At 43.0% G+C, this 24508-nt stretch overlaps 1 protein-coding gene and 1 long non-coding RNA gene across 2 annotated transcripts in view; one reads left to right on the top strand and one right to left on the bottom strand.

Annotated features, from left to right (window-relative positions):
- Positions 1-261: 261 nt before the first annotated feature.
- LOC134402418 (uncharacterized) lies at positions 262-14738 on the top strand. Its single transcript, XR_010025709.1, has 3 exons — positions 262-300; positions 12209-12299; positions 14009-14738. It is a non-coding gene; the product is annotated as an uncharacterized LOC134402418 (long non-coding RNA).
- LOC134402403 (cytochrome P450 2C8-like) overlaps positions 13904-24508 on the bottom strand; it is a 50006-nt gene continuing 39401 nt past the window's right edge. The window contains exons 7-9 of the mRNA XM_063131832.1: positions 23253-23440; positions 15897-16038; positions 13904-14094 (exon numbers count right to left, since the gene is read on the bottom strand). Coding sequence (XP_062987902.1) covers positions 13904-14094; positions 15897-16038; positions 23253-23440 — 521 coding nt within the window. The remainder of the gene's footprint in view (positions 14095-15896; positions 16039-23252; positions 23441-24508) is intronic.

Genomic DNA, 24508 nt, shown 5'->3' with positions numbered 1-24508 from the left:
TCAGGAACGGTTGGTTCTACAGATGAGGTGGTCCAATGAATTCAAAGATTTAGAGAATGTCAGTAGGAGGAGTTGGTGATGTAAAATTGAGTATTTAGGAAGAAACACACAGGAAGAAGCCACTTTTCTTTCTTCTCTTTTACCACCAAGGCCTCAACTGATTTCAGTATGGGTCTGGGTCTGACAATTAGGCTTCAGACCATGGTCTTTCCTGAGAAGGGAGAGAAGTCAAGCAGCAGTGTTGTATCCTGGGGAGCGGGGGGTGGTGTTTGTCCAGCGAAACCTTGTCTTCTAGAGTTTGTAAGTAAGTTTTAAGTTTTCTTTGCTGAATGGAGGTTCCTGTGTCTGTTTAACTTTCTTACATTGTTTTAATCAATGTTTTAAAGCTGTAATAGTTTCATTGAATTTATGAGTGTGAGTAGAAATTAATCATTCTGGGTGTCCAATTCTTCCTTTCATATACTATAGTGGGGAATTTAAGGAGTATGATACAAGGTACTGCAGGAACCCACACTTCCAGGGGGCCTATGTTCTGTACCTCTTAAAAATAAAGTTTCCCTGAAAAATCCCCTACACTGTGGATGATTGGAGTGAGCTGGCAGGGCTAATCAATGCATCCCCATCTCTCCTGGCTGCAACAGGAGCTCAGTCAGGGCAGTCACAATTGTCAGCACTCATTTGTCGGCAGGCCTGGAATTTAGCTTCAACTATGCTTGCAGCTAACTGGGGAAAAGCAGAAAGGGCTGTCTTGGAGTGCAGAACCATTGAATGACCTAAAGTTGCAGGAGGAAGAAGGATAGCTAGAGAAGGAGAGAGCAAGGGGAGGAGGCCAAGTAGAGCATGAAGAGAGGGTGAGGAGTTGCCCCTGCATGCATTCCAGCCAGTGTGTCTTGACAGCGAGGCCTTGGGGGGCTTCGAAGGTGGAGGTGAGGCACATCTCTGCAACAACCTGATCTCTAGGCATGTTCACGTGCATTCAGGTGTGGTGGTGACAGGAGAGCTAAGCCAATCACTGCAAACTCTTTCCTAGGCACTTTTCATTCGCCTCTAGGCTTTCAAGCACTTCAAGGTTCCCTTTGATGCCTTACATGGGAGAAGATTTTTCTCTCCAACCCTTATATGGGAGAAGATTTTTCTCTCCAACCCTGGCTAGACTAACATTCCACCTGAAGCATTCTGGCTGGAGCGGAGCAATACCCTCCGCAGTGGAAAATAGGCAGAGAAACAGTTAGGTTTAGCTGCAACGAGAGGAAAGGTTGTCCAAGACCTTCCTATTTTTTCCTCTTTGGGATACTGATAACCAAACTCACATTCCTATCAACCTTTCTAGTGCTTTTCTGTCCCTCGTGATAATTTATGGCTCCAGTGAAGTCTACTAAAAGTACTGCAGAATATTTCTCCAGGCAGGTTTCTCAAACGAGGGCAGTTGGCAATTAAGATGAGCTTTGCAAGAGCTCATCTGCTCAAGCACTCAGGAGCTCAGTTCCTCTATAAATACTAGTTGAGAAAAGTCTGGAGCAAGACAGACCCTGGCTCCCTTTTGCATTGCCCTAGAATGGAGCTAAGGCAGTACCTACTTTCTCCCCGGGCCTTGGAAAGGGCATGGCCCAGCCAATATGGGGAATAAAAAAACCTGGCCTACTTTACAGTTCTATCGTATGGATTACTGAGAGAATGTTTGAGCACCGCTTTTGAACACTTGCCAAGTATTATAATAGTTATCTTGAGAACATGCTATAAAGAGTTTCAACAGAGAGGGAGGGAGTAGAGAGATAGAGATTGCAACCCAGCTACATTTCATATTTTTGAGTGCCACCTGGTGGTCTGTGGTTTATTGCTAGTCAAACAGCTCAGAATGGGATTCTCCAATTCATCAAGGTGCAGGGTGACTTGCCAACCCATTCAGATGGCCCCACCTGTCTGCACTTGCCAACGAAGAGAAGGCCACTGTCCTTGCTTTTAGCCTACAAAGAACCAGGGAGTAGGGTTCCTGAATCTTTAACAGTTGTAGAGAAAGGCGATTTTCAGCAGGTGTCATTTGTATGCATACAGCATCTGGTGAAATTCCCTCTTCATCGCAATACTTAAAGCTGCAGGTGCCCTCCTCTGTTTTGTATCTGGTCAAGAGGGCAGGACTCCTGCAGCTTTAACTGTTATGATGAAAGCAAAATTTCACCAGGTGCTACATGCATTCAAATGACACGTGCTGAAAATTCCCTTTTCTATACAACTTTAAAGATACAGGAGCCCTGTCCTCCTTTTCATATGTTCACTCTAGGGAGTCATTTCTGAATGCTTCTCTTCTGTCCTGCAGGCCTGACCTAATGGAGTCTTAGCACCCCAGCAATGCGTCTCCTGCAGGGCCAGTTCATATATTCAGTGGAATCAAGGAATTACTGGGATTCTTTTCCCCTGGGTGTAAGAACATAAGAAGAGCTGTGGTGGATTAGAGCAGAGTTCCCTCAAGTCCACCATAGTGGACAACCAGATGCCTCCACGCTAGGGTTGAAGGCAATAGACCTCACCTATAGGGTGACCATATGAAAAGGAGAACAGGGCTCCTGTATCTTTAACAATAATGTAGAAAAGGGAATTACAGCAGGTATCAATTGAAGTGGGTGAAATTCTCTCTTCATCACAACAGTTAAAGCTACACCTCCTATAGTAGAGTGGCCAGATACAAAAGAGGGCAGGGCTTCTGCAGCTTTAACTGTTATGATGAAGACAAAATTTCACCAGGTGCTACATGCATTCAAATGACACTTGCTGAAATTCCCTTTTCTATACAACTTTAGAGATACAGGAGCCCTGTACTCCTTTGCATATGGTCACAAGGGGGGGCTGGTGACTCTGATGTCAGTGGGTCTATGAATCCGTGGGTATATGAATAGAATTGTAGGATTTTATGTCTAACCTTGCATAGGATTGTAGGATTTATGTACCCATGGATTCATAGCCCCACTGACATCGGAGTCACCAGCCCCCTGCCCCTGTGACCATATGAAAAGGAGCACAGGGCTCCTGTATCTTTAACAGTTGCATAGAAAAGGGAATTTCAGCAGCTGTCATTTGTATATATGGACAACCTGCTGACGTTCCCTCTTCATCACAACAGTGAAAGCTGCAGGAGCTATACTAAAGTGACTGCATTTAAAAGAGGGAAGGGCTCTCGTTATCCTTTACAAAAAGCCATGAAATTCAATGAACAAAAAACCTACGGTTTATAAAACAACGTTAAGGCTGTACACTTTTCCACCAAGCACCAAAAAGCGGGGAAATTGGGAGTTAAGGCTCCCCAGCCTTAATGCCACATCCTCCCTAAGGAGGCAGAAAGTACCAGTGAAATTCTCATTCTGCCAAAGCAGATAAACCATGAGGACAGGATGGAGAATAGGATATGCAGAGGTGACTGTGGGGTTGTGGAAAACTGATGATGAACAACTTAGAGCCACCTACTTCTTTTTTTGTTTAGAGCAGCCCTTCCCCAACCTGGTGCCCCCCAAAGGTGGGACAGCGCAAGTATATATTCACCAATGTGTACTTTTCTCGTCCCACTTCTCCCTGAATTATTTTAAATTTCCCCCTTGTATCCTTCTTTACTTGTAACACATTAAAACCACATTTCTTCAAGATTATAACCGCTACACCCCTAGACTTTGACGATCCATATGCTTTTTCATACGTGGTTGCCCACCTCAATTTAAGTTCGTTAACTTCTTCTTTAACTTGAAGCGTTTCTTGTAAGAATATAATATCCGCTTTATCTCTGTTCAGTAAAGCTTCTATTCTCTGTCTTTTTAACACTGTTCCTAACCCTTTGACGTTTAATGTAGTAATTCTCATTCGATTCTCCATATAATTATTGTCTTTTCTTTCAAATGGTCCTCTAATGAAACAACAACAACATACATATACATACTAGGCATGTGCTCCGCTCCGATTAGAAGCGTAGAAGCAGGAGCGAATTGGCCTGCTCCGCCTTGCCCAGAGGCGGAGTAGAAGCGGACCGCGGACCCCTAAAAGCAAGGCGAAGAGAAGCGGCCATTTTCAGAGCGCTCCGGTTTCTGCGGTCCACTCCGATCGCCATCTTGAAACATTTTGCCCATAGGATTGCATTGCGGAAAAGAAAGGGGGATAACTGTGTTGTTTTTGATGCTATCTTTCTGAAAATTCTTGTGCTTAGAGAGTCGTGGATGGGGGTCATTTTGAGCCTACTCTCAGCTCTCTGCGTGGTGCGGTTTGCGTGCTATATATTTTTAAAATCGGGTAAACAAATAGGGACAGCGAGCAAAATGGCGTTTTTTTGGGGGGTTTTTAAGCGATGACAGGCACATTCAACTCCCAATCCTGATGAGAATTGATCACCTCATGAAGCATCCTCCAATCCCAGCGTTCGAGGGGGGGACTAAGGCAGAGGCACCCTCAGAGCTTTGAGCTCGTAGCATCTTGTGGGTTTTGGCATTTGTGGAGAGAGGAGCTACTTTAGTTAGTTGCTGCTGCTGTGTTTGGAGATAGATTAGGATTTAGCTTGGCGTGTGTGTGTGTGTTTGTTTGCTTCTTTCTGACTTTTTGCTTAGTTTGCTCTGTGTTTTTCCTTTACTTTGATTTAATATAAACTTTATTTTTAAATTTTGGAGTGTTTGTTTGTTTGTTTGTCCCCCCCCCTCTTAAAGCCTGACTGTGTTTCATCTTCCTTCTATATACAAAAAAAATACAAAAAAAAAAAAACCCCAAAAAATTATTCTCTATTTCTTCTCTCTGTTACTTGGACTGTGTGTGTGACTGTGTTATTGTGTGAGTGTGCTGTGTGCACTGTTTGTGAAGTGCAACAGCCACAGATTGAGCATTACAAATCCTGTTTGGGCAAAGCATACACACACTTCTTGTCCCATTTCCCTACATATAGTAATATTCTTATACATATTATTATATTCTTATATATATTATTATTAGTATTATTATATTCTTATACATATTATTATTAGTATTAGTATATTCTTACACATATTATTATTAGTATTAGTATATTCTTATACATATTATTATTAGTATTAGTATAATATCATCATGAAAAGAGGGAGCAGGCGCATGTCTGTGGCGAGGCGTGCTGAAAGCAGTGGTCATCAAGGCAAGGCTCAGGCTGGCACCAGTAAGCAGGCTGCCTCTCCTGCTGTGAAAATCAAACGGGCAACTCCTTGGCTGGCTGCTCCGCAACAGAAGCTGGAGAAGTAGCAGGCAGAGCCACTTTCTTCGGCAACTTGTGCCCGGCATTCTCCTTTTGAGGGTGGGAATGGGAAAAGTGCCCCTTTGCAAGAGGCAGGTGGCAGCAGTGCCATTAGAGGAGGAGGAGGAGTATCCCCAACTCCTTCATTATCGTGTGAGCCCACGAGCCCGCTGCTGGACCTGTCTCCAGACCTCCTAGACGAGGTTCTTCTCAGCACAGTGGAGGGGCAGGAGGAGGAGGCGGCGGGGTTGGGTGCTGAGGAGGAGCAGCAGCAGGCCGAGGCTCTCTCTCCAGTCTCATCCCACACCTCTTCCGCTGCAACTCCTGTTTCTGTGGCAACACCAGAGAGCTCAGGCGGGCAATTGGTGTCACCACGGAAGTGAAAGACAAGTATAGTGTGGGACCACTTTGAGGTGGGAGTGGATCCCCACTTTGCTGTCTGTTGCCACTGCAAACTCACCCTAAGCAGGGGTTCATCTACAGGGCATTATGGAACCAGCAGCATGAAGATGCATCTTCACAGGCAGCACCAGTCGATCTTGCTGGGGAAAAAGGCGGGCAAGGCGACTGGTTCCAGGGGAAAGCCGAAGGCAGCTGCTGCTGCTGCTGCTGCTGGCACTGCCACTCTAAGCTCTCCATCTCCCATCCCCACGAGAGTTAGGCAGGCAACCCTGCAGGACATGGGGTGGGGGAGGTATGGAACCACAAGATGGCATTTTCCAACGCCCACCCAGGGTGCTACTGTGGTGGGGCATCTGCCGGGACTGACTCCTCCCCAATACTAGATCTATGACATGTCTCTCTGCCTGCCCCTCTGCTAGCCTGTCCTCCTCCTCGGTGACCGACTCGCTGGGATGGTTTGCGTTTGCAATGCATGACTAACTGCAGTGCTGGCTTAGAAACCAGCCATCCTTGCCTCACTTCCTTGTGCCCCCAGAAATGCCCGCAGCCTGCCTGCCTGCCTGTCTGCCCGCCTCCCCCGGGGTGCTGCTGTGGTGGTGCATCTGCCAGGACTGACTCCTCGCCTGCTCTGCCTGCCTGGTGCCTGGGAGATGGGCTTTGCCGTTCGTGCCCAGCACCCTCCGGCACACTTGCTCCCAGTCGTCCTCCTCTGTGCCCCTCAATGCGTAACTGCTGGCTTAGAAAGAAACAACCAGCCATCTTTGCCTCACTTCCTCCTTGCGCCCACTTACGGGTTGGTTTGCTATGCGTTAGTGCTCAAGCCATCCTTGCGCCACTACAATGCATGCTGCCTGCCTGCCTGCCTGCCTGCCTGCCTTCCCTCCCTTCTCCCCTTCCCGCCTTGCAGGGATGGTGTATGTGTCTTGCTTTGACTCAGGGGAGAAGTCCTTCCTGCGCTCACTTAGACTTTATCAAGTTCAAAAATCCATTTTTCAAGTGTGGAAGAAGATTTAGGGTTATCTCATGGCATGTTGGGATTTCCTTGGAACTGGCCCCATTGAGCTGTCTGCATTGCAACTTTAAATCCCTGACATACTGGAGTGTCGGATTTTCAAAACTTCCCCTAACATCAGGGGATGATGGGATTGGCTTGAAACTTGGCGTCCATGTGGACACATGGGTAAGCTGTCATGGGACCAAAGGATAGGTTTATGACTTGCAAATTGACGTAGTTGTAGAATGGGACTTGATTTGGGGTGAGTTAAAAGGTTTAAGCCCTGCCAAAAATCAGGGGATGACGGGATTGCCTTGAGTCTCGGTGTCCATGTGGACACATGGATTAGCTTTCATGGTGCTGAGTTTGAGGTTTCTAACATGCAAATTGACAGAGCTATCGAAAGGGGAGTGAATGGGGTGTCCGATTTTCATAAATTCCCCCAAAATTAGGGAATTAGGGGATTGCCTTGAAACTTGGCGTCCATGTGGACACATGGATAAGCTATCATGGTGCTGAGTTTGAGGTTTCTAACATGCAAATTGACGTAGTTGTAGAATGGGACAATTTGGGGTGATTTAAACCCTGCCAAAAATCAGAGGATAATGGGATTGCCTTGAGTCTTGGTGTCCATGTGGACACATGGATAAGCTTTCATGGTGCCAAGTTTGAGGTTTCTAACATGCAAATTGATGGAGCTATCAAAAGGGGTGTGAATGGGGTGCCCGATTTTCAAAAATTCCCCGAAAATCAGGAGATGATGGGATTCCCTTGAAACTTGGCGTGCATGTGTATACGTCCATGAGGTGTCATGGTGCCAAACTTGAGGTTTCTAACTTTAACAGAAAAAAAGTTTTATACTTTTTTAGCTTTCAATGCAACCCTATGGGGGGAAAAACGGAGCTCCGATCCGGATCCGGAGCTCTGCAGTGGAGCGGAGCGAACATAGGCGGAGCGGGGGCAGAGCGAAGCGGCCCGATCTGCAAAATGTGGATCTGGAAGAGAAGTGGAGCGGGGGGTCCGTGCACACCCCTAATAATACATTCCTCCCTCTTCTCCCACCCACCCCCACCCCTCCCCACATTTAAGCCCTTCCCCCTTTTCTTCTCTGGAGGTGTCCAACCTCCCGCATGGCAATTCTACCCTTGAGGGGGGGATGATGACTCCCGGTATCTGGCAACCTCCAGTCCCCTCTCCTGGTCAATCTTCTTCTCTCTTCTCACTTCTCTGCATTCCCTACAGTGACACCTCCAACTGCTCCTTCTTCTGTTTCAGATTCTGCCTCCTTGTTTTCCATCTTCTTGTCACCTTGGATCAGCCCCAACTCCCGCAACAATGCGCATCCTTGTGAAGCCGATGTTATTCTGTGATTGCATCCCCCATATACAAACTTCAACAATACTGGGTACCCCAGCTGTAGCTTATTCTAGCTCTCTTCAAAATCACAGTGCATGGTTTCACACTCCTCCTCCAACTAATGGTTTCTGGGCAAAAATCGTTGAAAACTTGAATTGAATTTGATTTGAACATCAGCATCCCAGGAACCAACCTTATTGCTGTCATCAGTTGGTCTTTTTTGAAAGAGCTTGCAAATCTTACGATAATGTCTCTTGGGTACATACTCCTTCTGGGGCCCATTCTGTAGACATGTTCCAAATCAGCTTCTTCCCATCCCAGCTCTTTGGTCACAGTCCCCAACCATTCCAGGACCATGCCTCTCAGAACTTTAGGGTTCTCACCTGAAACCTCAGGGACCCGTCTGATGCGAAGGTTCCAATGGCAGTCCCGATCCTGTAAAAAAATTATTCTTTGCTCCCATTGTTCAAATCTGACCCCATGTTCTTCCAGCTTCTGATCTTGAATCAAAGACTTCGTTTGTATTTCTGCCACTTTTGTCTGCAAAACTTGTGTGTCTTTCTTAACCTCTTTAATAGCTTCTCTCATCTTCTCTTCCACTCTTTGCATCAGTTTTCCTCTAGCTGCTTCTTCTTCCTTACGGAATGTTTGTAGCTTATCCCTTATCAGCTCTCTGACACTCCCCAGCATCTGTTCTGGAGTCATATCTGGCTTCTTAGCAACAGGAGCTGCCTTGACTCTTTTCTGATTCCCAGTAGCCATAGGAGCGTCCTCTTCCTCTTCCATGTCACTCTTATCTTGCTCCTTATCTCCGATCCTTTCTAAACATGCCAAATTCCTATTTGAGGGATGTCTACCCCAGCGTGGCAGCTCAAGTTGTTTATATACTTTCTGAGCTTTAGAGGAAGATTTAGATTCAGACATCAGCTTTCGGCCACACACCAAACAGCAGTTTCAGACCTGTAACAAAACAGATTTATTCTTCCCTTATCTCCCTCTTAAAACTCCAGCTCCTTTCGCTTTCAGTGCCAGAGGCTTTCGCTTCACTCTGTCAAAATTTACTCACTCTTAATTGCTCTCAGAAGTGAGATATTTTCTTATAAACGCTTCAACAACCGGGAGCTCGGGACTCCAGATGTTACTCAGCCACCGGAAGTTGCATCAACCCCCCCACCTAGAAATATACTTTGCCTCTGCTGTGCCCCCCCTTGAATTTTTTTAGAGTGCCGCCACTGGTTCTGCCTTCTCTTGGGTCTTGGCTTTCTCTTTCTCTTTGCCTTGATCTGGCTCATCCTCTTATAAGGGAGGGGCAAAAGGAGTGGGTTTGTGTGAGTGTGGGGTGAACCGCTTGATCTTTTGGAGTTTCTTCCACTTTTCCAGAAGAACAGCATTAGGCTGTTTGTCCATCTCTTCTCTGGACACTCTTGCACTCAGGAGATCTCTCCACATCTGCTGTCGGGGGGACTTCTAGAGCCCCCTGTGCCTTAACATTTTCATAGTTTTCTCCAATGGCTCGACAGGATTTCTCACCATCTGTGGGATTGCTGTCATCTAGCTGTCCCAGTTGGCTGAGCATGACTCCTTCGTCCCAGACTGTCATCCCCAAAAGCATTTCGGAGCAGTTTCAATTGCATGCCTGCAGTGAAACGCTCCTGATCTGGCCCCATGAAAGCATTTCCATAGCAAGCAGCTAGCATTCCTAACTCTCTCAGCTGGGCTTGGGCTTTGCCCAGGGCATGCCAGGTTTGAGTTGCAGCATTTATTTATTTATTTATTTCATTTATATACCGCCCCACAGTCGAAGCTCTCTGGGCAGTTTACAAAAGTTAAAAACAATAAACATTATAAACAAATATACAAAGTTGAAAAACTTAAAAAGCATACAAACAACAGTATCCTTGTAAAAACAGCTATTTTGGGGTCAGTTAGAAACAAACAACTGCCTGGGAGAAGAGAAAGGTCTTAACCTGGCACCAAAGCAATAACAATGTTGGTGCCAGGCGAGCCTCATCTGGGAGATCATTCCATAATTGGGGGGCCACCACTGAAAAGGCCCTCTCCCTTGTTGCCATCCTCTGAGCTTCCCTCAGAGTAGGTATTTGGAGGAGGACCTTAAATGTAGATCGCAGTGAGTGGGAGATTCATGTTGGGAGAGGTGTTCTGTTAGGTATTGTGGTCCCAAGCCATGTAAGGCTTTATAGATTAAAACCAGCACCTTGAATTGGGCTCAAAAATGTATAAGCAGCCACTATAGGCAGGCCAGAATCAGCCATATATGTTCAAACCTTCTTGTTCCGGTTATCAATCTGGCTGCTGTATTTTGCACGAGCTGCAGCTTATGAAACATCTTCAAAGGCTGCCCCCAATTGAGCACATTGCAGTAATCTAATTTGGAGGTTACTAGAGCATGGACAACTGAAGCTAGGCTATCCCTGTCCAGATAGGGGCATATCTGGGTCACCAACCAAAGTCGGTAGAACGCACTCCATGCCACTGAGGCCACCTGAGCCTCAAGGGACAGAGAAGATTCTAGGAGAACCCCCAAGCTACTGACCTGCTCCTTCGGTGGGAGTGCAACCCCATCCAGAACATGTTGAACACCCACTATCCGGTCAAAAGAACCACTCATTAACAACATCTAAGACTTGTCTGGATTGAGTTTCATTTTATTAGCTCTCATCCAGTCCATTGTCATGGTCATGCATTGGTTCAGCACATCCATAGCCTCACCTGATGAAGATAAGGAGAAAGAGAGTTGTATGTCATCAACATATTGGTGACAGCGCACTCAAAAACTTGAGACAAGACTGACCCCTGAGGAACCCAATACTAGAGAATCCACGGGGCTGAGCAATGCTCCCCAAGCACCACCTTCTGGAGCCGACCAGCAAAGTAGGAGTGGAACCACTGCAATGCAGTACCTCCCACTCCCAACGCAGCCAGTCATTCCAAGAAGGATACCATGGTTGATGGTATCAAAAGCCGCTGAGAGATCAAGGAGAATCAACAGAGTCACACTCCCTTGTTCTTCTCCCGACATAGGTCATCATACAGGGCGACCAAGGCTGCTTCTGTTCCAAAACCAGGCCTGAAACGTGACTGAAATGGATCCAAATAATCAGTCTTATCCAAGAGTTTCTGGATCTGGCCTGCAATCACCCACTCAAGGACTTTGCCCATGAATGGAACATTTGCCACCAGTCCATCTACTTCAGTTGAATATGGCCATGTTTGTCGCATGACTAGGATGATCCAGTCTGTGAGGCTTTGTATTCCTGCAACTGTGGGAGCCATGCAAAGTATCTGACTCAGTGCTGGCTGTGTGGTGACTCCACTGAGCTTTACCATTTCATCCCCAGTTAGCTTCACAGAATCTCCACCTGTGTCCCAAATCCTGACTGACCAAACCAGTATCGCTTTACTTCGTTTCTGTTGGTACTGCTGCTGCAAGGCAATTCTCTCCTGGCTGGTGAAGTCTTTCATAGTTTGCAACGTGTCAATCACATGCACATTTTGCCCTGGGACTGTCCTCTGGTGAGCTCTTTTCTCTAGAAGGGGTCTAGCCTGTGCCACAGCTTCAGCCTCTTCTTCACTCTCACTTATGGCAAAATCTTCCTCTTCTGTCAGATCGTCCCATAGATTCAATCTGGCTGGATCCCAGCCAGGAGATGTAATCAGGCTGCACACTTTTGAGTGCCTAGGGCACTTCTTCTGGGTCCTGTGAATCAGTTTGACTGCTAATTCTTCTGCTTTGTGCTGCTATGCCTCATTAGTAGCGAGGCTGTCCTGCAGAGTTTCTCTGGAGGGGATCTACACTACTGCTTTAAAGCACTTTATAACAGTTTTGACAACTGTTGGGGCCCAGGACACACTGCATATACAGTTTTCAAAACATTTTCAAAGTGCTGTAAAGCGCTTTAAAAGCAGTAGTGTAGATTCTCTCCCCCCACCCCCCGGTTAGGACTCTAAAATCTTGTTCTTTGCTTAATTTGTCTTGTAGCTTCTCCATTCTCTCTTTGCACTCTAGTTCTTTCTACCCTATTTTATTTATTTATTTATTACATTTCTATACCACCCAATAGCCAGAGCTCTCTGGGCGGTTCACAAAAATTAACAAAAATTATGCTTAATATAATGAATCTCTGGTCTTCTTTCTGAAATGCTTTGGCATTCAAAATGTTCCTGTTTTTTAAAATATATGTATATATTAATCAGGCCCTTCAATCTTTCAGCTTTTCTGGGAGAAGAGGCTGCAAGGCTTAAGTGCATCCGATGTGAGTGAGCAGATCATAAAATCGATGGAGCTGCCTAAAGGGCTTCAAGGTACTCTTTGCCTCGGTGACATTTAATGCACTCTAATAAATCGGTGATTCTCAAACTGGGTTCCCTTGAAATGGCTCCATCCCTTGACTTGGAGGTGATTGTGTGAATGGAACCCAGTAAAAAGTGTGTTTGTGCATGATGATATGTGTGTGATGATTCTTTCTGTAGCATATGATCTGTGAGGGCCTCATTCATGTATGCAAGTCATCACTTAATACTGTAGCTATCTGGTGTTGAACATGCATATGTGAGACAGTCCATAAGAATTAGGGCTGAGCCTGAATCTGAATTGAAGTGGGCCGATTCGGCCTACCTCGGCCCAAATCTGGTTTGGGACCAGGTTGAGCTACCTTGGACTGAAGCAGCTGAACCACTTTGGGCTGATTTGGTCCAATGGCCAGCCGCTGCCCCCTGCCTGCTCGGCCGTCTGCAGGACTTATCTGAGGCCTCTGCGCACGATGGTGAGCCGCACGGCCTCCTCTCTGAACTGCTGTAGATTTAGTGTTGTAAACTATGGCAGCTAGAAATAGCCATTTTCTCAGAACAATGTGGATGGCTGCCTCCTGGGTGCTCAACCCGCAGGTTTGCAAATGTACTGCAGGCGACCCACTAGTTCAATCATTCAATGCTGTCAGCAACAGCCAGGCTAAAGGGCCAGCACCCTGCTTCTCTCTCGCTGACAGTTTGCTAAGCTGCAGTGATTCTATTGCAGTCAATAGGCTAGCAGGCATGCACTCCTGTTTTACCTCTGGCCAGACTACAGGCCCACAGAGAATAGCAAGATGTTGAGTGGCCAGGCTCCACATCACACTGTGTGGCCATCCTGGGTGCCGGTTACACATCTCAGCTGCCCCTGCTCCCTCCTTCCCTCTGAATCTGAACATACTGGAATCACCTTAGCTTTGACCCTACCCTGCTCGCTGAGCCAATTGTTCCAGTCCGACTAGCTCCAGCCATCAGCTTCTGGCTGTTTCAGGGTGGCCAAGAAGACAAAGTCATCAGACTCACAGGTTGCTTACAAGGAGACTATTTTATCAGTATATTGCACATATCCTAAGAAAAGCAGACTAGCCTGCAAAAGCTTCCTGAACAGAAAACCCTTTGAGCAGTCTGGACACCCACCCCTGGGCAGAAGAACAATTAAAGTATAACTGAACTTGGCATTGATGCCAAGTTAAGAGAGTGATTAATCGTACATGGGGCTTAATAACAAAGCAACTCTTCTCATTGATATCAACTTATTATCTCTATTGCATGTATTTCTTGCCGTTTATGTGCTTAGATCTCACCTGATGTGCATTCCTTATTCCTATGTACTATATTATGCCTATTTAGACCTTTGCACTCCCAAGCATCTAAGATCCCAAGTGTATGTGTGTGCTACTTGCCCTGCTACTCCCCACCCCAGCATTTATTAAAGTGTCCGTGAACCCCCCCTCCCTTGTACTCTTATTAATAGCAACGAGAAGCAAAGATCTCTCTCAACAGAAAGAAATCAGCAGGTGAGCATGAACAGAAAAGTCAGGGTGGGGGTTTCTTAGCAGAAAAGTAAGGAGGGAGAAATTTGCAGTAATTGGAAAGCTATACTAAATACATATATATGTTTATGACGAGCTACAGCGAGGAACAGCACAGATTTTATAAGGATAGGGAAGGGCTGTGAGTCCTAGTATAGCATCTGAATTTAGTTTTTTAACTCCTTCTGGCAGCTGAAACCTGAACGCCCTCAGCAGGCTGGTTAAGAAGATGAAGAGTTCAATCCTCGCCAGCTGCTCCCCTGGACACACCCGAGCCCCTGTGGAGAAAGCAAAGGAACAACAGACTGAGTAACAATCTCTTCTCCAGAGCATTTCCCCCAGCTTGGAACAACACATGCATCTGAGGAAGGACACGTGTTGGTAGCCTCTTCCCCACCTCACACCCTGGAGTAACCCATGAGGAATTGCTGCTCCTACAGCTGCCCCCTCTATAAATTCCTTTTACTCTATTGGTTGGCATCCCTCAGAGAGGCGTGGCTTTGGCCCAGGCTCCACCAGTAGCTGGCCTTGCTTGTATACTGTTTCAAAGCAGGCAAAATTACTGGAAATACTTAGGACAGAGAAATGCATAAAGCATCTTAAATTAAGCAATGTAGATCACAGGGAATGGAACTGAGAAAGAGTTTTCTACATGCAGCTGTTAATCCACTGTTAATTTGCTACATCCACTTTTGGTTTCATTGTAGAATTGAAATCTGAGCACCCTCTGAGCAGTGTTTTCTTTTGTGCTTTTATGCTACATAACCTTTAGGTGGGACTCTGGCATAAATGCCAAAACTAACCAAAATCCCTATATATAGCAGCTGGGCACATTTGTCTTTGTTATAGTAGCATCAAACAAAATAATAAACATTTCCAATGTCCTTTTAACTATTAAAACCTCTCCCCTTTCCCAATTGAATGCTGCATTTTCCCTGCGCTAAATAAAACATCACTTAAAGTGCTGGTTAGATACAGCAATTCAGTGACTCTTACTAAACCATCATTCTCCAAAGTCCAACTCTAACAGTGCACTTCTGTGCATGTCTACTCAGAAGTAAGGGACCTGCTTCTTGTAGAAAATCACAGCCTAAATGGAGTAGATATAGCTTTGTACTTTGAAAATGGGGGGGGGGGGCAGGAATCAGGCTTTTTCAGTGCTGAAATTTTTGAGGAACAAGGTCAGGTTGTGGTTTCAGGCCAAATTGAATTGTAGGGCTGTGCAGTGCCTCAGGACGAATCCCTGAAGTTGAGGCAAGGCGGGCTGATTCGGCTCACCTAGCCTCGGTTCTGAGTTGGTCCCAGGTTGGCCCGAGGTGTCCCGAAGCCGAAGCAGGTCAGTACCAAAACAGCACTGGGCCGTCCCTCCCGCATTCCCACGAAAGCCAGGGAAAGGCCAGTTGTGAGTTCATTGGACTCACCTACCTTTCCCCACTCTCCCTGCTCCCCTGCCATCATCACTGCATTGCTGCCGCCATTGCTGCCCACTGCACCACTTCCATGACCTTGAAACATCTCCTCCTCCTGAAAACTGGGGGCCGATTTCAAGATACCATGGGGACTGTGGTTAGTACATCTATGGCCACAAACTATGGCATCTGTAAAGGGGAAATGGCTGTGTTTCCTGGTCATAGTGGCAAAGCAGCAGCGGTGATGTAGCATCTGTGTGACGGTGGCGACAGGTGAGCAGTGGCTGTGGGTTGGGGGTGGTGAAGGGGTGGGGAGGGAGGGAGCAGGAAGTCAGGAGTCCAATGGCTTTCCTGGGTTCTAGCTGCACAGCTAAAACCCAGGGACATGCAGGGCTGAATCACTTCGGGGGCCTGAATCTTGCTGAACCAAGATGCCGACATGAGGCAGGCAACCCTCGAAGCACCCCAAGTCAAATCGGGGCTATTTTGGGGGCTCCAAAATGGCCTCGGAGGCAAATTAGGGGACCGTGCACAGCCATACTGAATTGTATCTTATGAAAAGAACTGGGATTGTTTCAGCCTTGCCTGAAAGGAAGCCAGTTGGCATCTCTTGCACCTAACCCAGAAAACATGTCTTTGAATCACAAGCAGGTCTGGATTTCAGCATTTACCTGCACCAAATGGCAGAAATTCTTCTCTAGCTACAAAATTTCCATCCTTGTCCAAAAAATGGTTTGGGTTGAACTTTTCAGGAGACTCCCACCGCTCAGGATCAAGAAGAACAGAGCGCAGATCTGGAATAAGATGTGTCCCCTGCAAGAAAGGAATATTACACAGAGAAAGAAGGCAGAACAGTACCTTTCAGGATTTTTCCCCACTTCTAATCACTAAAGGGCTCACTCTGGACTGGGTATCTGAAGTGCTGAGGGACGATGGAGGAATCCAGTTGGATAGTAGAGCTCAACAAGATTTGCTCAGTTCACACACACACTGATTTCGTTCCAGGTTCTGCTAGCTGACCTGACTTGGCTTGAAGTGAATTGGACCACCTAGTGGATGTTCAGTGTTCCTAAATTTGCATCAATTACAACTGAATTTGTGCAAGTTACACCTATAATTTCCACAAATACACACATTTCAGCTGCATTTTTTGTGCAAATGATGCAAAATTTGGACATAATTTGCACAAGTCCTGCAAATTAGCACAATTTATGGCCCTCATTTGTGCAAATCTCTCAGATCCAAAACTGCACATAATAAGTACCCAGAATTCAGGGAATCTGCATGGCATGGCTCAAAAAACAAGCTGAGTCAGCCATGCTGCAGTGGTCTGGCATCTCAAAAAAAGGAGCAGAATTCCCAGCAACAGACATACTCTGTAAAAATATGGTGCTATTCTACATAGTTTTTGGGCAAAAGGAATAAAAACATTTCAGGGGAGAGTTTTCTGTTGGCCACAACTTCAATCATTCAAACCTTTTCCTTTTTAAAGCTTCTTATGTAGGGGGGGCGGAGCCTGGCAGCCATGAAGTCGGTAAAGATTTTCTAATTCTCTAACCGGCCTCGCCAGGAAATCAATTATCTCTTTTTAAAAGGGCATAAATCTCTAAGCAACATGATGGAAAAGGACTATGAATATTAAGTGTTTAAGTTGCTGAAATGGAATAAAGCTGAAAGGAGATAAGTGAGATTTTTGGAACATTTCTGTGGGCGTCTCTGTGGAAAGCGAAACTAACTGCTAGTCACAGCAGTTACAGCAGTTAATGGTTTGTTTTTGTTAGAGACGTGGACTTGATTTATGGCGAATCTCACTTTTTATTGGAAAGCGGAGAAGAGATGTAAAAAGCTGGCTCTATAAAGAGAAAAACAACTCAGACACAGTTTGTTGCTGGTTGGTGTGCTAAGGGGGGGGAGGTGATCTGCAGTTTGGAGTGATTGCAGCGTTCGGTGGGAAGATGGTGTGGAGCTACGGGACTGTGTTTATGGCTTGTTGCGGTCTCCCCCAGTGAATGCTGTTTTGATATGTGGTGTAATCCCCCCCCAGAGAAGAAAGAGTGATTAAGTACTAGAAAGCACACAGGAAGATAAATAAGCTGCTAAGAAAGGGAGCCGGGAGTTAAGGAGGAGATTCATGCCCCATGTTGGATATCAAAAGAAGGATTAAAAAAGAAATAGCAAAAGTTAAGTGGTCAAAAAAATGACCCAGTAATCATAACCTCCCCCATTTAGAAGAATCAGTTTCAGAAGAAGAACAGGAAAGCACAGACCCAGCTATAGAAGAAAACATGGCTGAAGGTGGAAAAGCAGCTGGCAGTCAGCCAGCCACCATAGCTGAAATCAAAACTGTTATTGCAGAAAACAACACAATCATTTTTAAAAAAATGGATCAGCAAACGGAAAAATTAAATCAACAGATGCGTGTGTTAGCTGATAAAATCTCGCAGAATGATAAGGCTATAAAGGATTTGGAGGTGGGAGCAGACCTGACCCAGAAGAAACAAGAGGCTTTTGAAAAATCAACTAATGTGCACTTTCAAGACCACGAATTAAGGCTGATAGCTTTAGAGGACCAAAATCGCCGATCATCGCTTTGAATAAAACATTTAATTAAAATACAAGGAGAAAACTTGAGAGAAATAATCTTGAATTGGTTTAAAGAGTTGATGCCTGATCTGCAAATTGAAGAATTTGAAATTGATTGAGTCCATAGAGTGGGGGGGGGGCAAAATTACAAAGGGGCTACTAGAGATATTTTGGTGAAATTTGGTAATTATTATAAAAAAGAGCAAATCATGAAGAAACTGAGATCTATGGCCCAGCTACAGTATAAAGGCAAATCAGTGCAAATTTATAATGATCTTTCTCAGCACACATTAAATTGGAGGCGCAGTGTTAAGCCAATAACTGAAATATTAGTGAAGAAAAAAATTACATATTCGTGGGGTTATCCTGTTTTTCTAAGATTTACATATGGAGGGGGGAAGCACAGAGTAACCTCTCTGGATCAGGGTAAGGAGTTGATGAAGAGCTTGGGTCTGTATGAGGAAGCAAGTGTGATTGGAACAGGTGGGGGGAGATGAGGCTGGGGCATCTGGGGTGTAATAGAATTGTTAACTGTACTATGAGATAATTGTAGATAGAAACGTTAAGCATAGAGACCTTGCCGGCTAGGCGCAGAACTGCCTCCGCCCCTCCTCCTAAAGTAGATGGCTGGAGTACTAGACTTATGGGGATTTGGGGGGGAAAGAGGTGGGGGGAGGGGAGGAGGGAAGGGAGGATGGTAGGGGTTAGAGTAAGGGGGTTGAGGGTTATGTTATGGTGTTTGTGTTTTTATGTATGTGAATTTGAGTTTCAGAGCACAAGGGATCGGAAGAGACTTCAAAAGGGCGAATATGGATAAAAAATAAAAGTATCAACACTCAATGTTAAAGGTTTGGGGGCAGTCGTGAAAAGGAGGAGAACAGAACAAATCTTTAATAAAGAAGGATCTGACATTTTAATGATGCAAGAAACACATCAAAGGTTCAGGAACGTAAATATGATAAAATTAAAGTGGCTAGCTTATTATGAAAAGTCATTGGGGACTTCAAAAAAAATGGAGTGGCCACTTTGATTTCAAAAAAAGTGGTTTTATATTAGAAGCTACAAAAAAGGATGATAGTGGTAGATATCTTATGATAAAAGGTAAAATTGAAGGAAAGGTATATACATTGATTAATGTTTATGCCCCAAATGAGAGACATAGAGAGTTTTTTATAAAATTATTTAAGGAAATAGAAGAATTTAAGGAGGGGTATGTTATCTTAGCTGGGGATTTTAATATGGTTATGGATAATAGATGGGATAGGTCAAACCCCACTAATGTTGAAAAGAGAAATAATATTACTATATTGAATAAATTAGTAAAAGAAAATGATTATGTGGATTCTTGGCGTTTACTTAATGAGGTTAAGCCTGGGTTTTCATATTACTCCCCAGTTCATCATACATACTCTAGGATAGATCATATATTTGTCTCAAAAGATTTTGCAACTAAAATTTGTAAAATGGAAATGGGGGTAATAAAGGTAACTGATCACGCATTGTTAAGTTTAGAATTTGCAATTAAGAAGAATTATAAAGAGGCGTATAGATGGAAATTGAACACAAAAATATTGAAATATAATAAAGTGGTTGAAAAAATTCAGAAGGAATTGTCAGAGTCATGGGAAATTAATGAAAAGGGAGGAACAGCTGGGTCAGTCGTTTGGGACACCATGAAGGCTGTAGTAAGAGGAATTTGTATTAGAGAAATGTGTAGTTTAAAAAGTCAACAATATGCAAAGCAGGAGAAGTTAGAGACAGAAATTAGAAGTTTGGAGGAAGAATATTGGCAGGGTAAAAATAAATATAAGTTAGTAGAAATACAAGCTAAGAAGAAACAATTAGAAAATTTAAATTTAGAGGAGGTTCAAAAAAATTTAATATATATGAAAAGGGAGTATTTTGAAAATAGCAATAGGAATTCTAGATTGCTTGCCAGGCTCACACAAAAGGAAAAAGCGAGAAACAGGATAGAAGCATTGAAAGATAATAAAGGGAATTATTGTTATACAATGAAGGATAAAATAAAAAAAATTCAGAAATTTTATCAAGAATTATATGAGGGAAAAGAAACTGAAAAAGAAAAGTTGGAGGAATATATTGGAAGGTACATAAAGAAGGGAATAAAAATAATACATAAAGAGCAAATGGAGAAGGTAAGTTGAAGATGTAATTGATAATTGGAAAGTGGGTAAATCACCAGGAGCAGATGGTCTAGGATCAGAATATTATAAAAATTTTAAGGAGTTTTTAGTTCCGAAATTAGTGAAATTTTATAACGCTATATTATTAGGAGAGAAGATACCAGAATCATGGGAACATTCATTGATAATATTAATTCCAAAACCAGACAAAGATTTGACTATCCCTGATTCATATAGACCTATTTCACTAATAAATCAGGATGCTAAAATTTTTTCATCTATTTTGGCTAAACGGTTAAATAAATTTATATCAGAATATATAGGAGAAGATCAATGTGGATTTGTGGCAGGAAGGCAGATGCATAGTTTAGTGGGAAGAGTTTTAAACGCAATACATGCATTAAAAAAATCAAACATTAAGGCAGGAATTTTGGCATTGGATATTTTTAAGGCTTTTGATTGTGTGAGCTGGCAGGCATTAAAGATTATTGTAGATGAAATGGGATTTGGAAATAAATTTAAAACTATAATAGAACAGTTATATTCCCAAAACACAGCTGTAGTGGTGGTAAATGATGGACTCACTGAAAAGATACGACTAGCCAGAGGTACAAGACAAGGATGTCCGCTCTCGCCGGTCCTGTTTGTAATGGTTATGGAAGTATTGGCGAATGCATTAAGAGATGATGGAGAGATAGAAGGAATTGGAGAGGTAAGGGGAATAAAATAGAATATGTTTGCGGATGATACCCTACTGACTATTAAAAACCTAATAAGAAAAATAGATAGAATTAAATCTCAATTGAGAGAATTTGAAGAAGCTACAAGGTTAAGAATAAATTGGTCCAAATCAGAGATGATTTTGTTTAATAATACTAAGAAGGAAGTAAAGGAATGGGAGTATAAGGGAATAGAAATGAGAGTTAAGGAGGAGATTAAATATTTGGGAATTAAAATTACAAAAAACCTAGATAATTTAGAAAAGGAGAATTTAACAAGGTTAAAGAAAGAGGTATTAGAAAAATTGGAAAAATATAAAAGATTAAATCTATCTTGGTTTGGAAGTATAGCATTAATAAAAATGAAGATTTTAGCTAAAATTAATTTTGTGTTTAGGATGTTAGCAATAAAAATTTCAGAAATTGAGATAAAAAGTTGGCAAAATATTATTAATAAATATTGTAATGGAGAAAAGAAAGCGAGGGTAAATAAGAATAAGTGGTATTTAAGCCAAAAAAAAGGAGGACTGGGTCTCCCAAATATAAAATTATACTATGTAGCAAATAGGTTAAGACATATTGTAGAAGCAATTATAGGAGTAGGAGACTTAGACTGGATGGAGGATAAAACTACAAGTAATGTAGAGGTGAGTTTGGAAAATGTTTTTTTTATGGAAGGAGGGAGAAAGTGGGTTGAAAGTATAGATAATCCACTCCTGAGGTCTCAATGGGAAATTTGGAGTAAATTTAAAGGGAAGTTGCTTCCGAGCAACTCTCCCTTATCACCGGTAATAATGTTAAAGAATTTCCCAGAGGAACTGAAGGGTAGATTAAGCAAAATATTAAAGGAGAAAAATATATTGAAATTAAAGGATTGGTTAAGAGAAATAAATACAAGAGAAGATATGGAAGATTTGTTAAAGGAGAAAAAATTATCTTGGTTAGAGTATGGGCAATTAGAACAATGGAATAAAAAGTGGATTAAAGATAATAGAGTTTGTAGAGAAATGACGAAGTTTGAAGAGTTAATAGTAAATAAGGAAAAAGGTAAAGGAGGAAGTATAGTCTTAAAAGGGTTAATGAGCGAAATATATAAAATATTGCTAGAAAAGGAGTTAAGGGATAGCTCTGGGAAAATGGTATGCGAGACAGATTTGAAGGTACAAATAGGGTGACAGAGCTGGGAGGGACTGTGGAAACAAAGAGTGTTGAGAAGTATGTCAGTAAGAATAAAAGAGAATTACTTTAAAATTTTGTGGAGGTGGTACCTAACCCCCATTAGATTGAATAAGATAAATGAGCAGCATTCAGCAAATTGTTGGAGAGGTTGTGGGGAAAAAGGAACGTATTTACATATGTGGTGGGAATGCAAATATGTTCAAAGATTATGGAAGGTGGTGTTTTTGGAAATTGAAGAAATAGTGGGAATGAAAATAGAACAAACACCAAAGATTGCATTACTGTCACTATTTGAAGATTTAAAATGTGGAAAAGAAATTAAAGAATTGATATCGAGTTTGCAGACTGCAGCACAATTGATGATAGCTAGGAACTGGAAGATTCAGGGGGAATATTCTATTGAAGAGTGGTATAGAGAAGTTTGGGATATGGCTATTAACGATAAATTGACTTGTAATATTAAGTGGAGGAAAGGTATAACTAAAATAAATGAGTTTGAAGGAATCTGGAAACAGTTCCTAATATTTGTGTTTACTAAGGGAAGTGGGAAACCGCCAGCGGAAGAAAGCATGAGATTTTGGAAGCAGGAATAGATCCCGAGGTGGAGGGTGCACTTATATGTTTAGAATGATTATATATGTAATGATAGGATAGGTTATAGTTAATATTACTTTATATATGTATTCAACATTTATTCAAAATGTATGTAGTATGTTGTGTTGTTGTTTCTTTTTTGTAAGATGTTTATTTTGTGTTTTAAAATAAATATATATAAAAAAGCTTCTTATGTAGCCAATAGGGAGTAAACTTCACCACCACAAGGTCCATTAAGAGAATGGCCTCAGATCCTGCATTCATTTCAGTCATTTCATTTCTATGCCACTCCATACTTGAAGCTCTCTGGGCAGTTCACAGAAACTAAGGGCAACAGCTCCAAATGCCCCACTCCAACATTTCCCTGGGATGATGCCAGCAGGTGGGGAATCATCTTGCTTTTTGGTTTTACTTTTATTTGTGGTGTGGGGGTTAAGAGAAGGGGAAACCTGCCTGCGTGCTTGCAATGGCTGGCAGAAGCAGCTTTTAAAAGGGAAAGGATGGACTTAAGCCACCAGGAGTAGCCACTGCTGTTCTTCTAAACCTTCCACCATCTCCTTGGAAATAATCAGAATGCCCCTTTCCTAGTTGCAATCGGGGCACGGGTAGGAAGTGGAGGCTGGGAGTTTCGGTTCGGCCCTAGATCTCGGACGTCCTTTCTCTATTAAGGGCTGGATGTTTACAGCTGTAACCTTGAAAACCCTCAGATGTGTATTTTTGAAACCATAAAAAAGGAATTCAACGTTTCTGAAGCTCCTTGCTTCTGAGATACAGGATTGTGACTATGGGCATTCACTGTATTCTGTACCTTGGGAATGAGATAACCTTTCAGGTTCACATCCTTCGTGCATTGTCTTGGAAGTCCATATGATAGAGCATATTTTGAACGCTGCATCTCATGAATCACAGCATTAGTGTAGGGCAGTTCCTTTATATCTTGGTAGCAGATTGAGGGTGATGAACCAAAAACATCTTCTATCTCCTTGTAGACTTTATCTGAGAAAAATAATGAAAATGGAAGCATTAGTTTGGATATAACTTTTTATTCCATAAAACTTCAAAACTCATTTATTTATTCTACATGAAGTTATTCTAATTAATCCTCTTAATGAATTACAAACTACCATTAGTGTATTATTTATTTGTTTATTTATTTCTATGCTGCCCAACAACTGAAGCACTCAGCTTAATACATTTTATCCTACTTTTTCCTCTAAAGACATAAAAAAAACATACAGATTAGTCTCCCCATAATTAACCTGTGAGGTAGGATAGGTTGATAAATACCAACTGACCCAAGAACATCCCAGTGAGTTTCATGGTTGTGTTGGGATACTTTATTTATTTATTAACAATATCTGTATACTGCTTGAAATAACAAAATCTCTAAATGGTTTAATTGCCAAGATATTAAAAATCACTATGAAAGCACTCAATTAGTAATCAATTATGAAGCTCGCTTTCTCATTCTGACACACTAACCACTACATTGCTGAACTGGGCTGCACAGCCTGACCCTTGGGGGTCACCCGGGGCGCCGAGCTCAGGGTGGCCCCAAGCAGAGCTGAGTAGGGTGCCAACATCACACTTAAAACAGGCCCAATTGCCAGTTCTTAGTTTGTTACTCTTTATAAAAAGTTTTATTGAGGCTGTGTTTTTGTATTTTGTGCTAGTTGTTGGTAGGCCATAGTGGCTCTGGCCTCTTAAAAATCACTCATAATCTCATATGTTTATAGGTCAATTCCATTTCATCAAGAAAGATTCTAGGGACATAGGAAGCTGCCTTACACTGAGTGAGACCATGGATCCATCTAGCCCAGTATTGTTGACACTGACTAGAAGCAACTCTCTGGGATTTCAGGCAGGGTTCTTTCTTCGCTCTACCTGGAGAAGCCGGGGATTGAACCTTGGAACTTCTCCATGCAAAACATGTGCTCTGTCCCAATGATCTATGGTCCCTCCCCTCCCCTGATTTAGGGGGTAAAATCGAATTTAAAGGTAAATGTGATTTTTAAGAACATAAGAAGTGCCATGCGATATTATTATTATAACCAGCAGGCCTAT

This window comes from Elgaria multicarinata, chromosome 8, assembly GCF_023053635.1.
Source record: "Elgaria multicarinata webbii isolate HBS135686 ecotype San Diego chromosome 8, rElgMul1.1.pri, whole genome shotgun sequence".
Taxonomy (NCBI): Eukaryota; Metazoa; Chordata; class Lepidosauria; order Squamata; family Anguidae; genus Elgaria; species Elgaria multicarinata.
The sequence above is the reverse complement of the archived record's forward strand: the minus strand, read 5'-3'. Positions and strand labels throughout refer to the sequence as shown.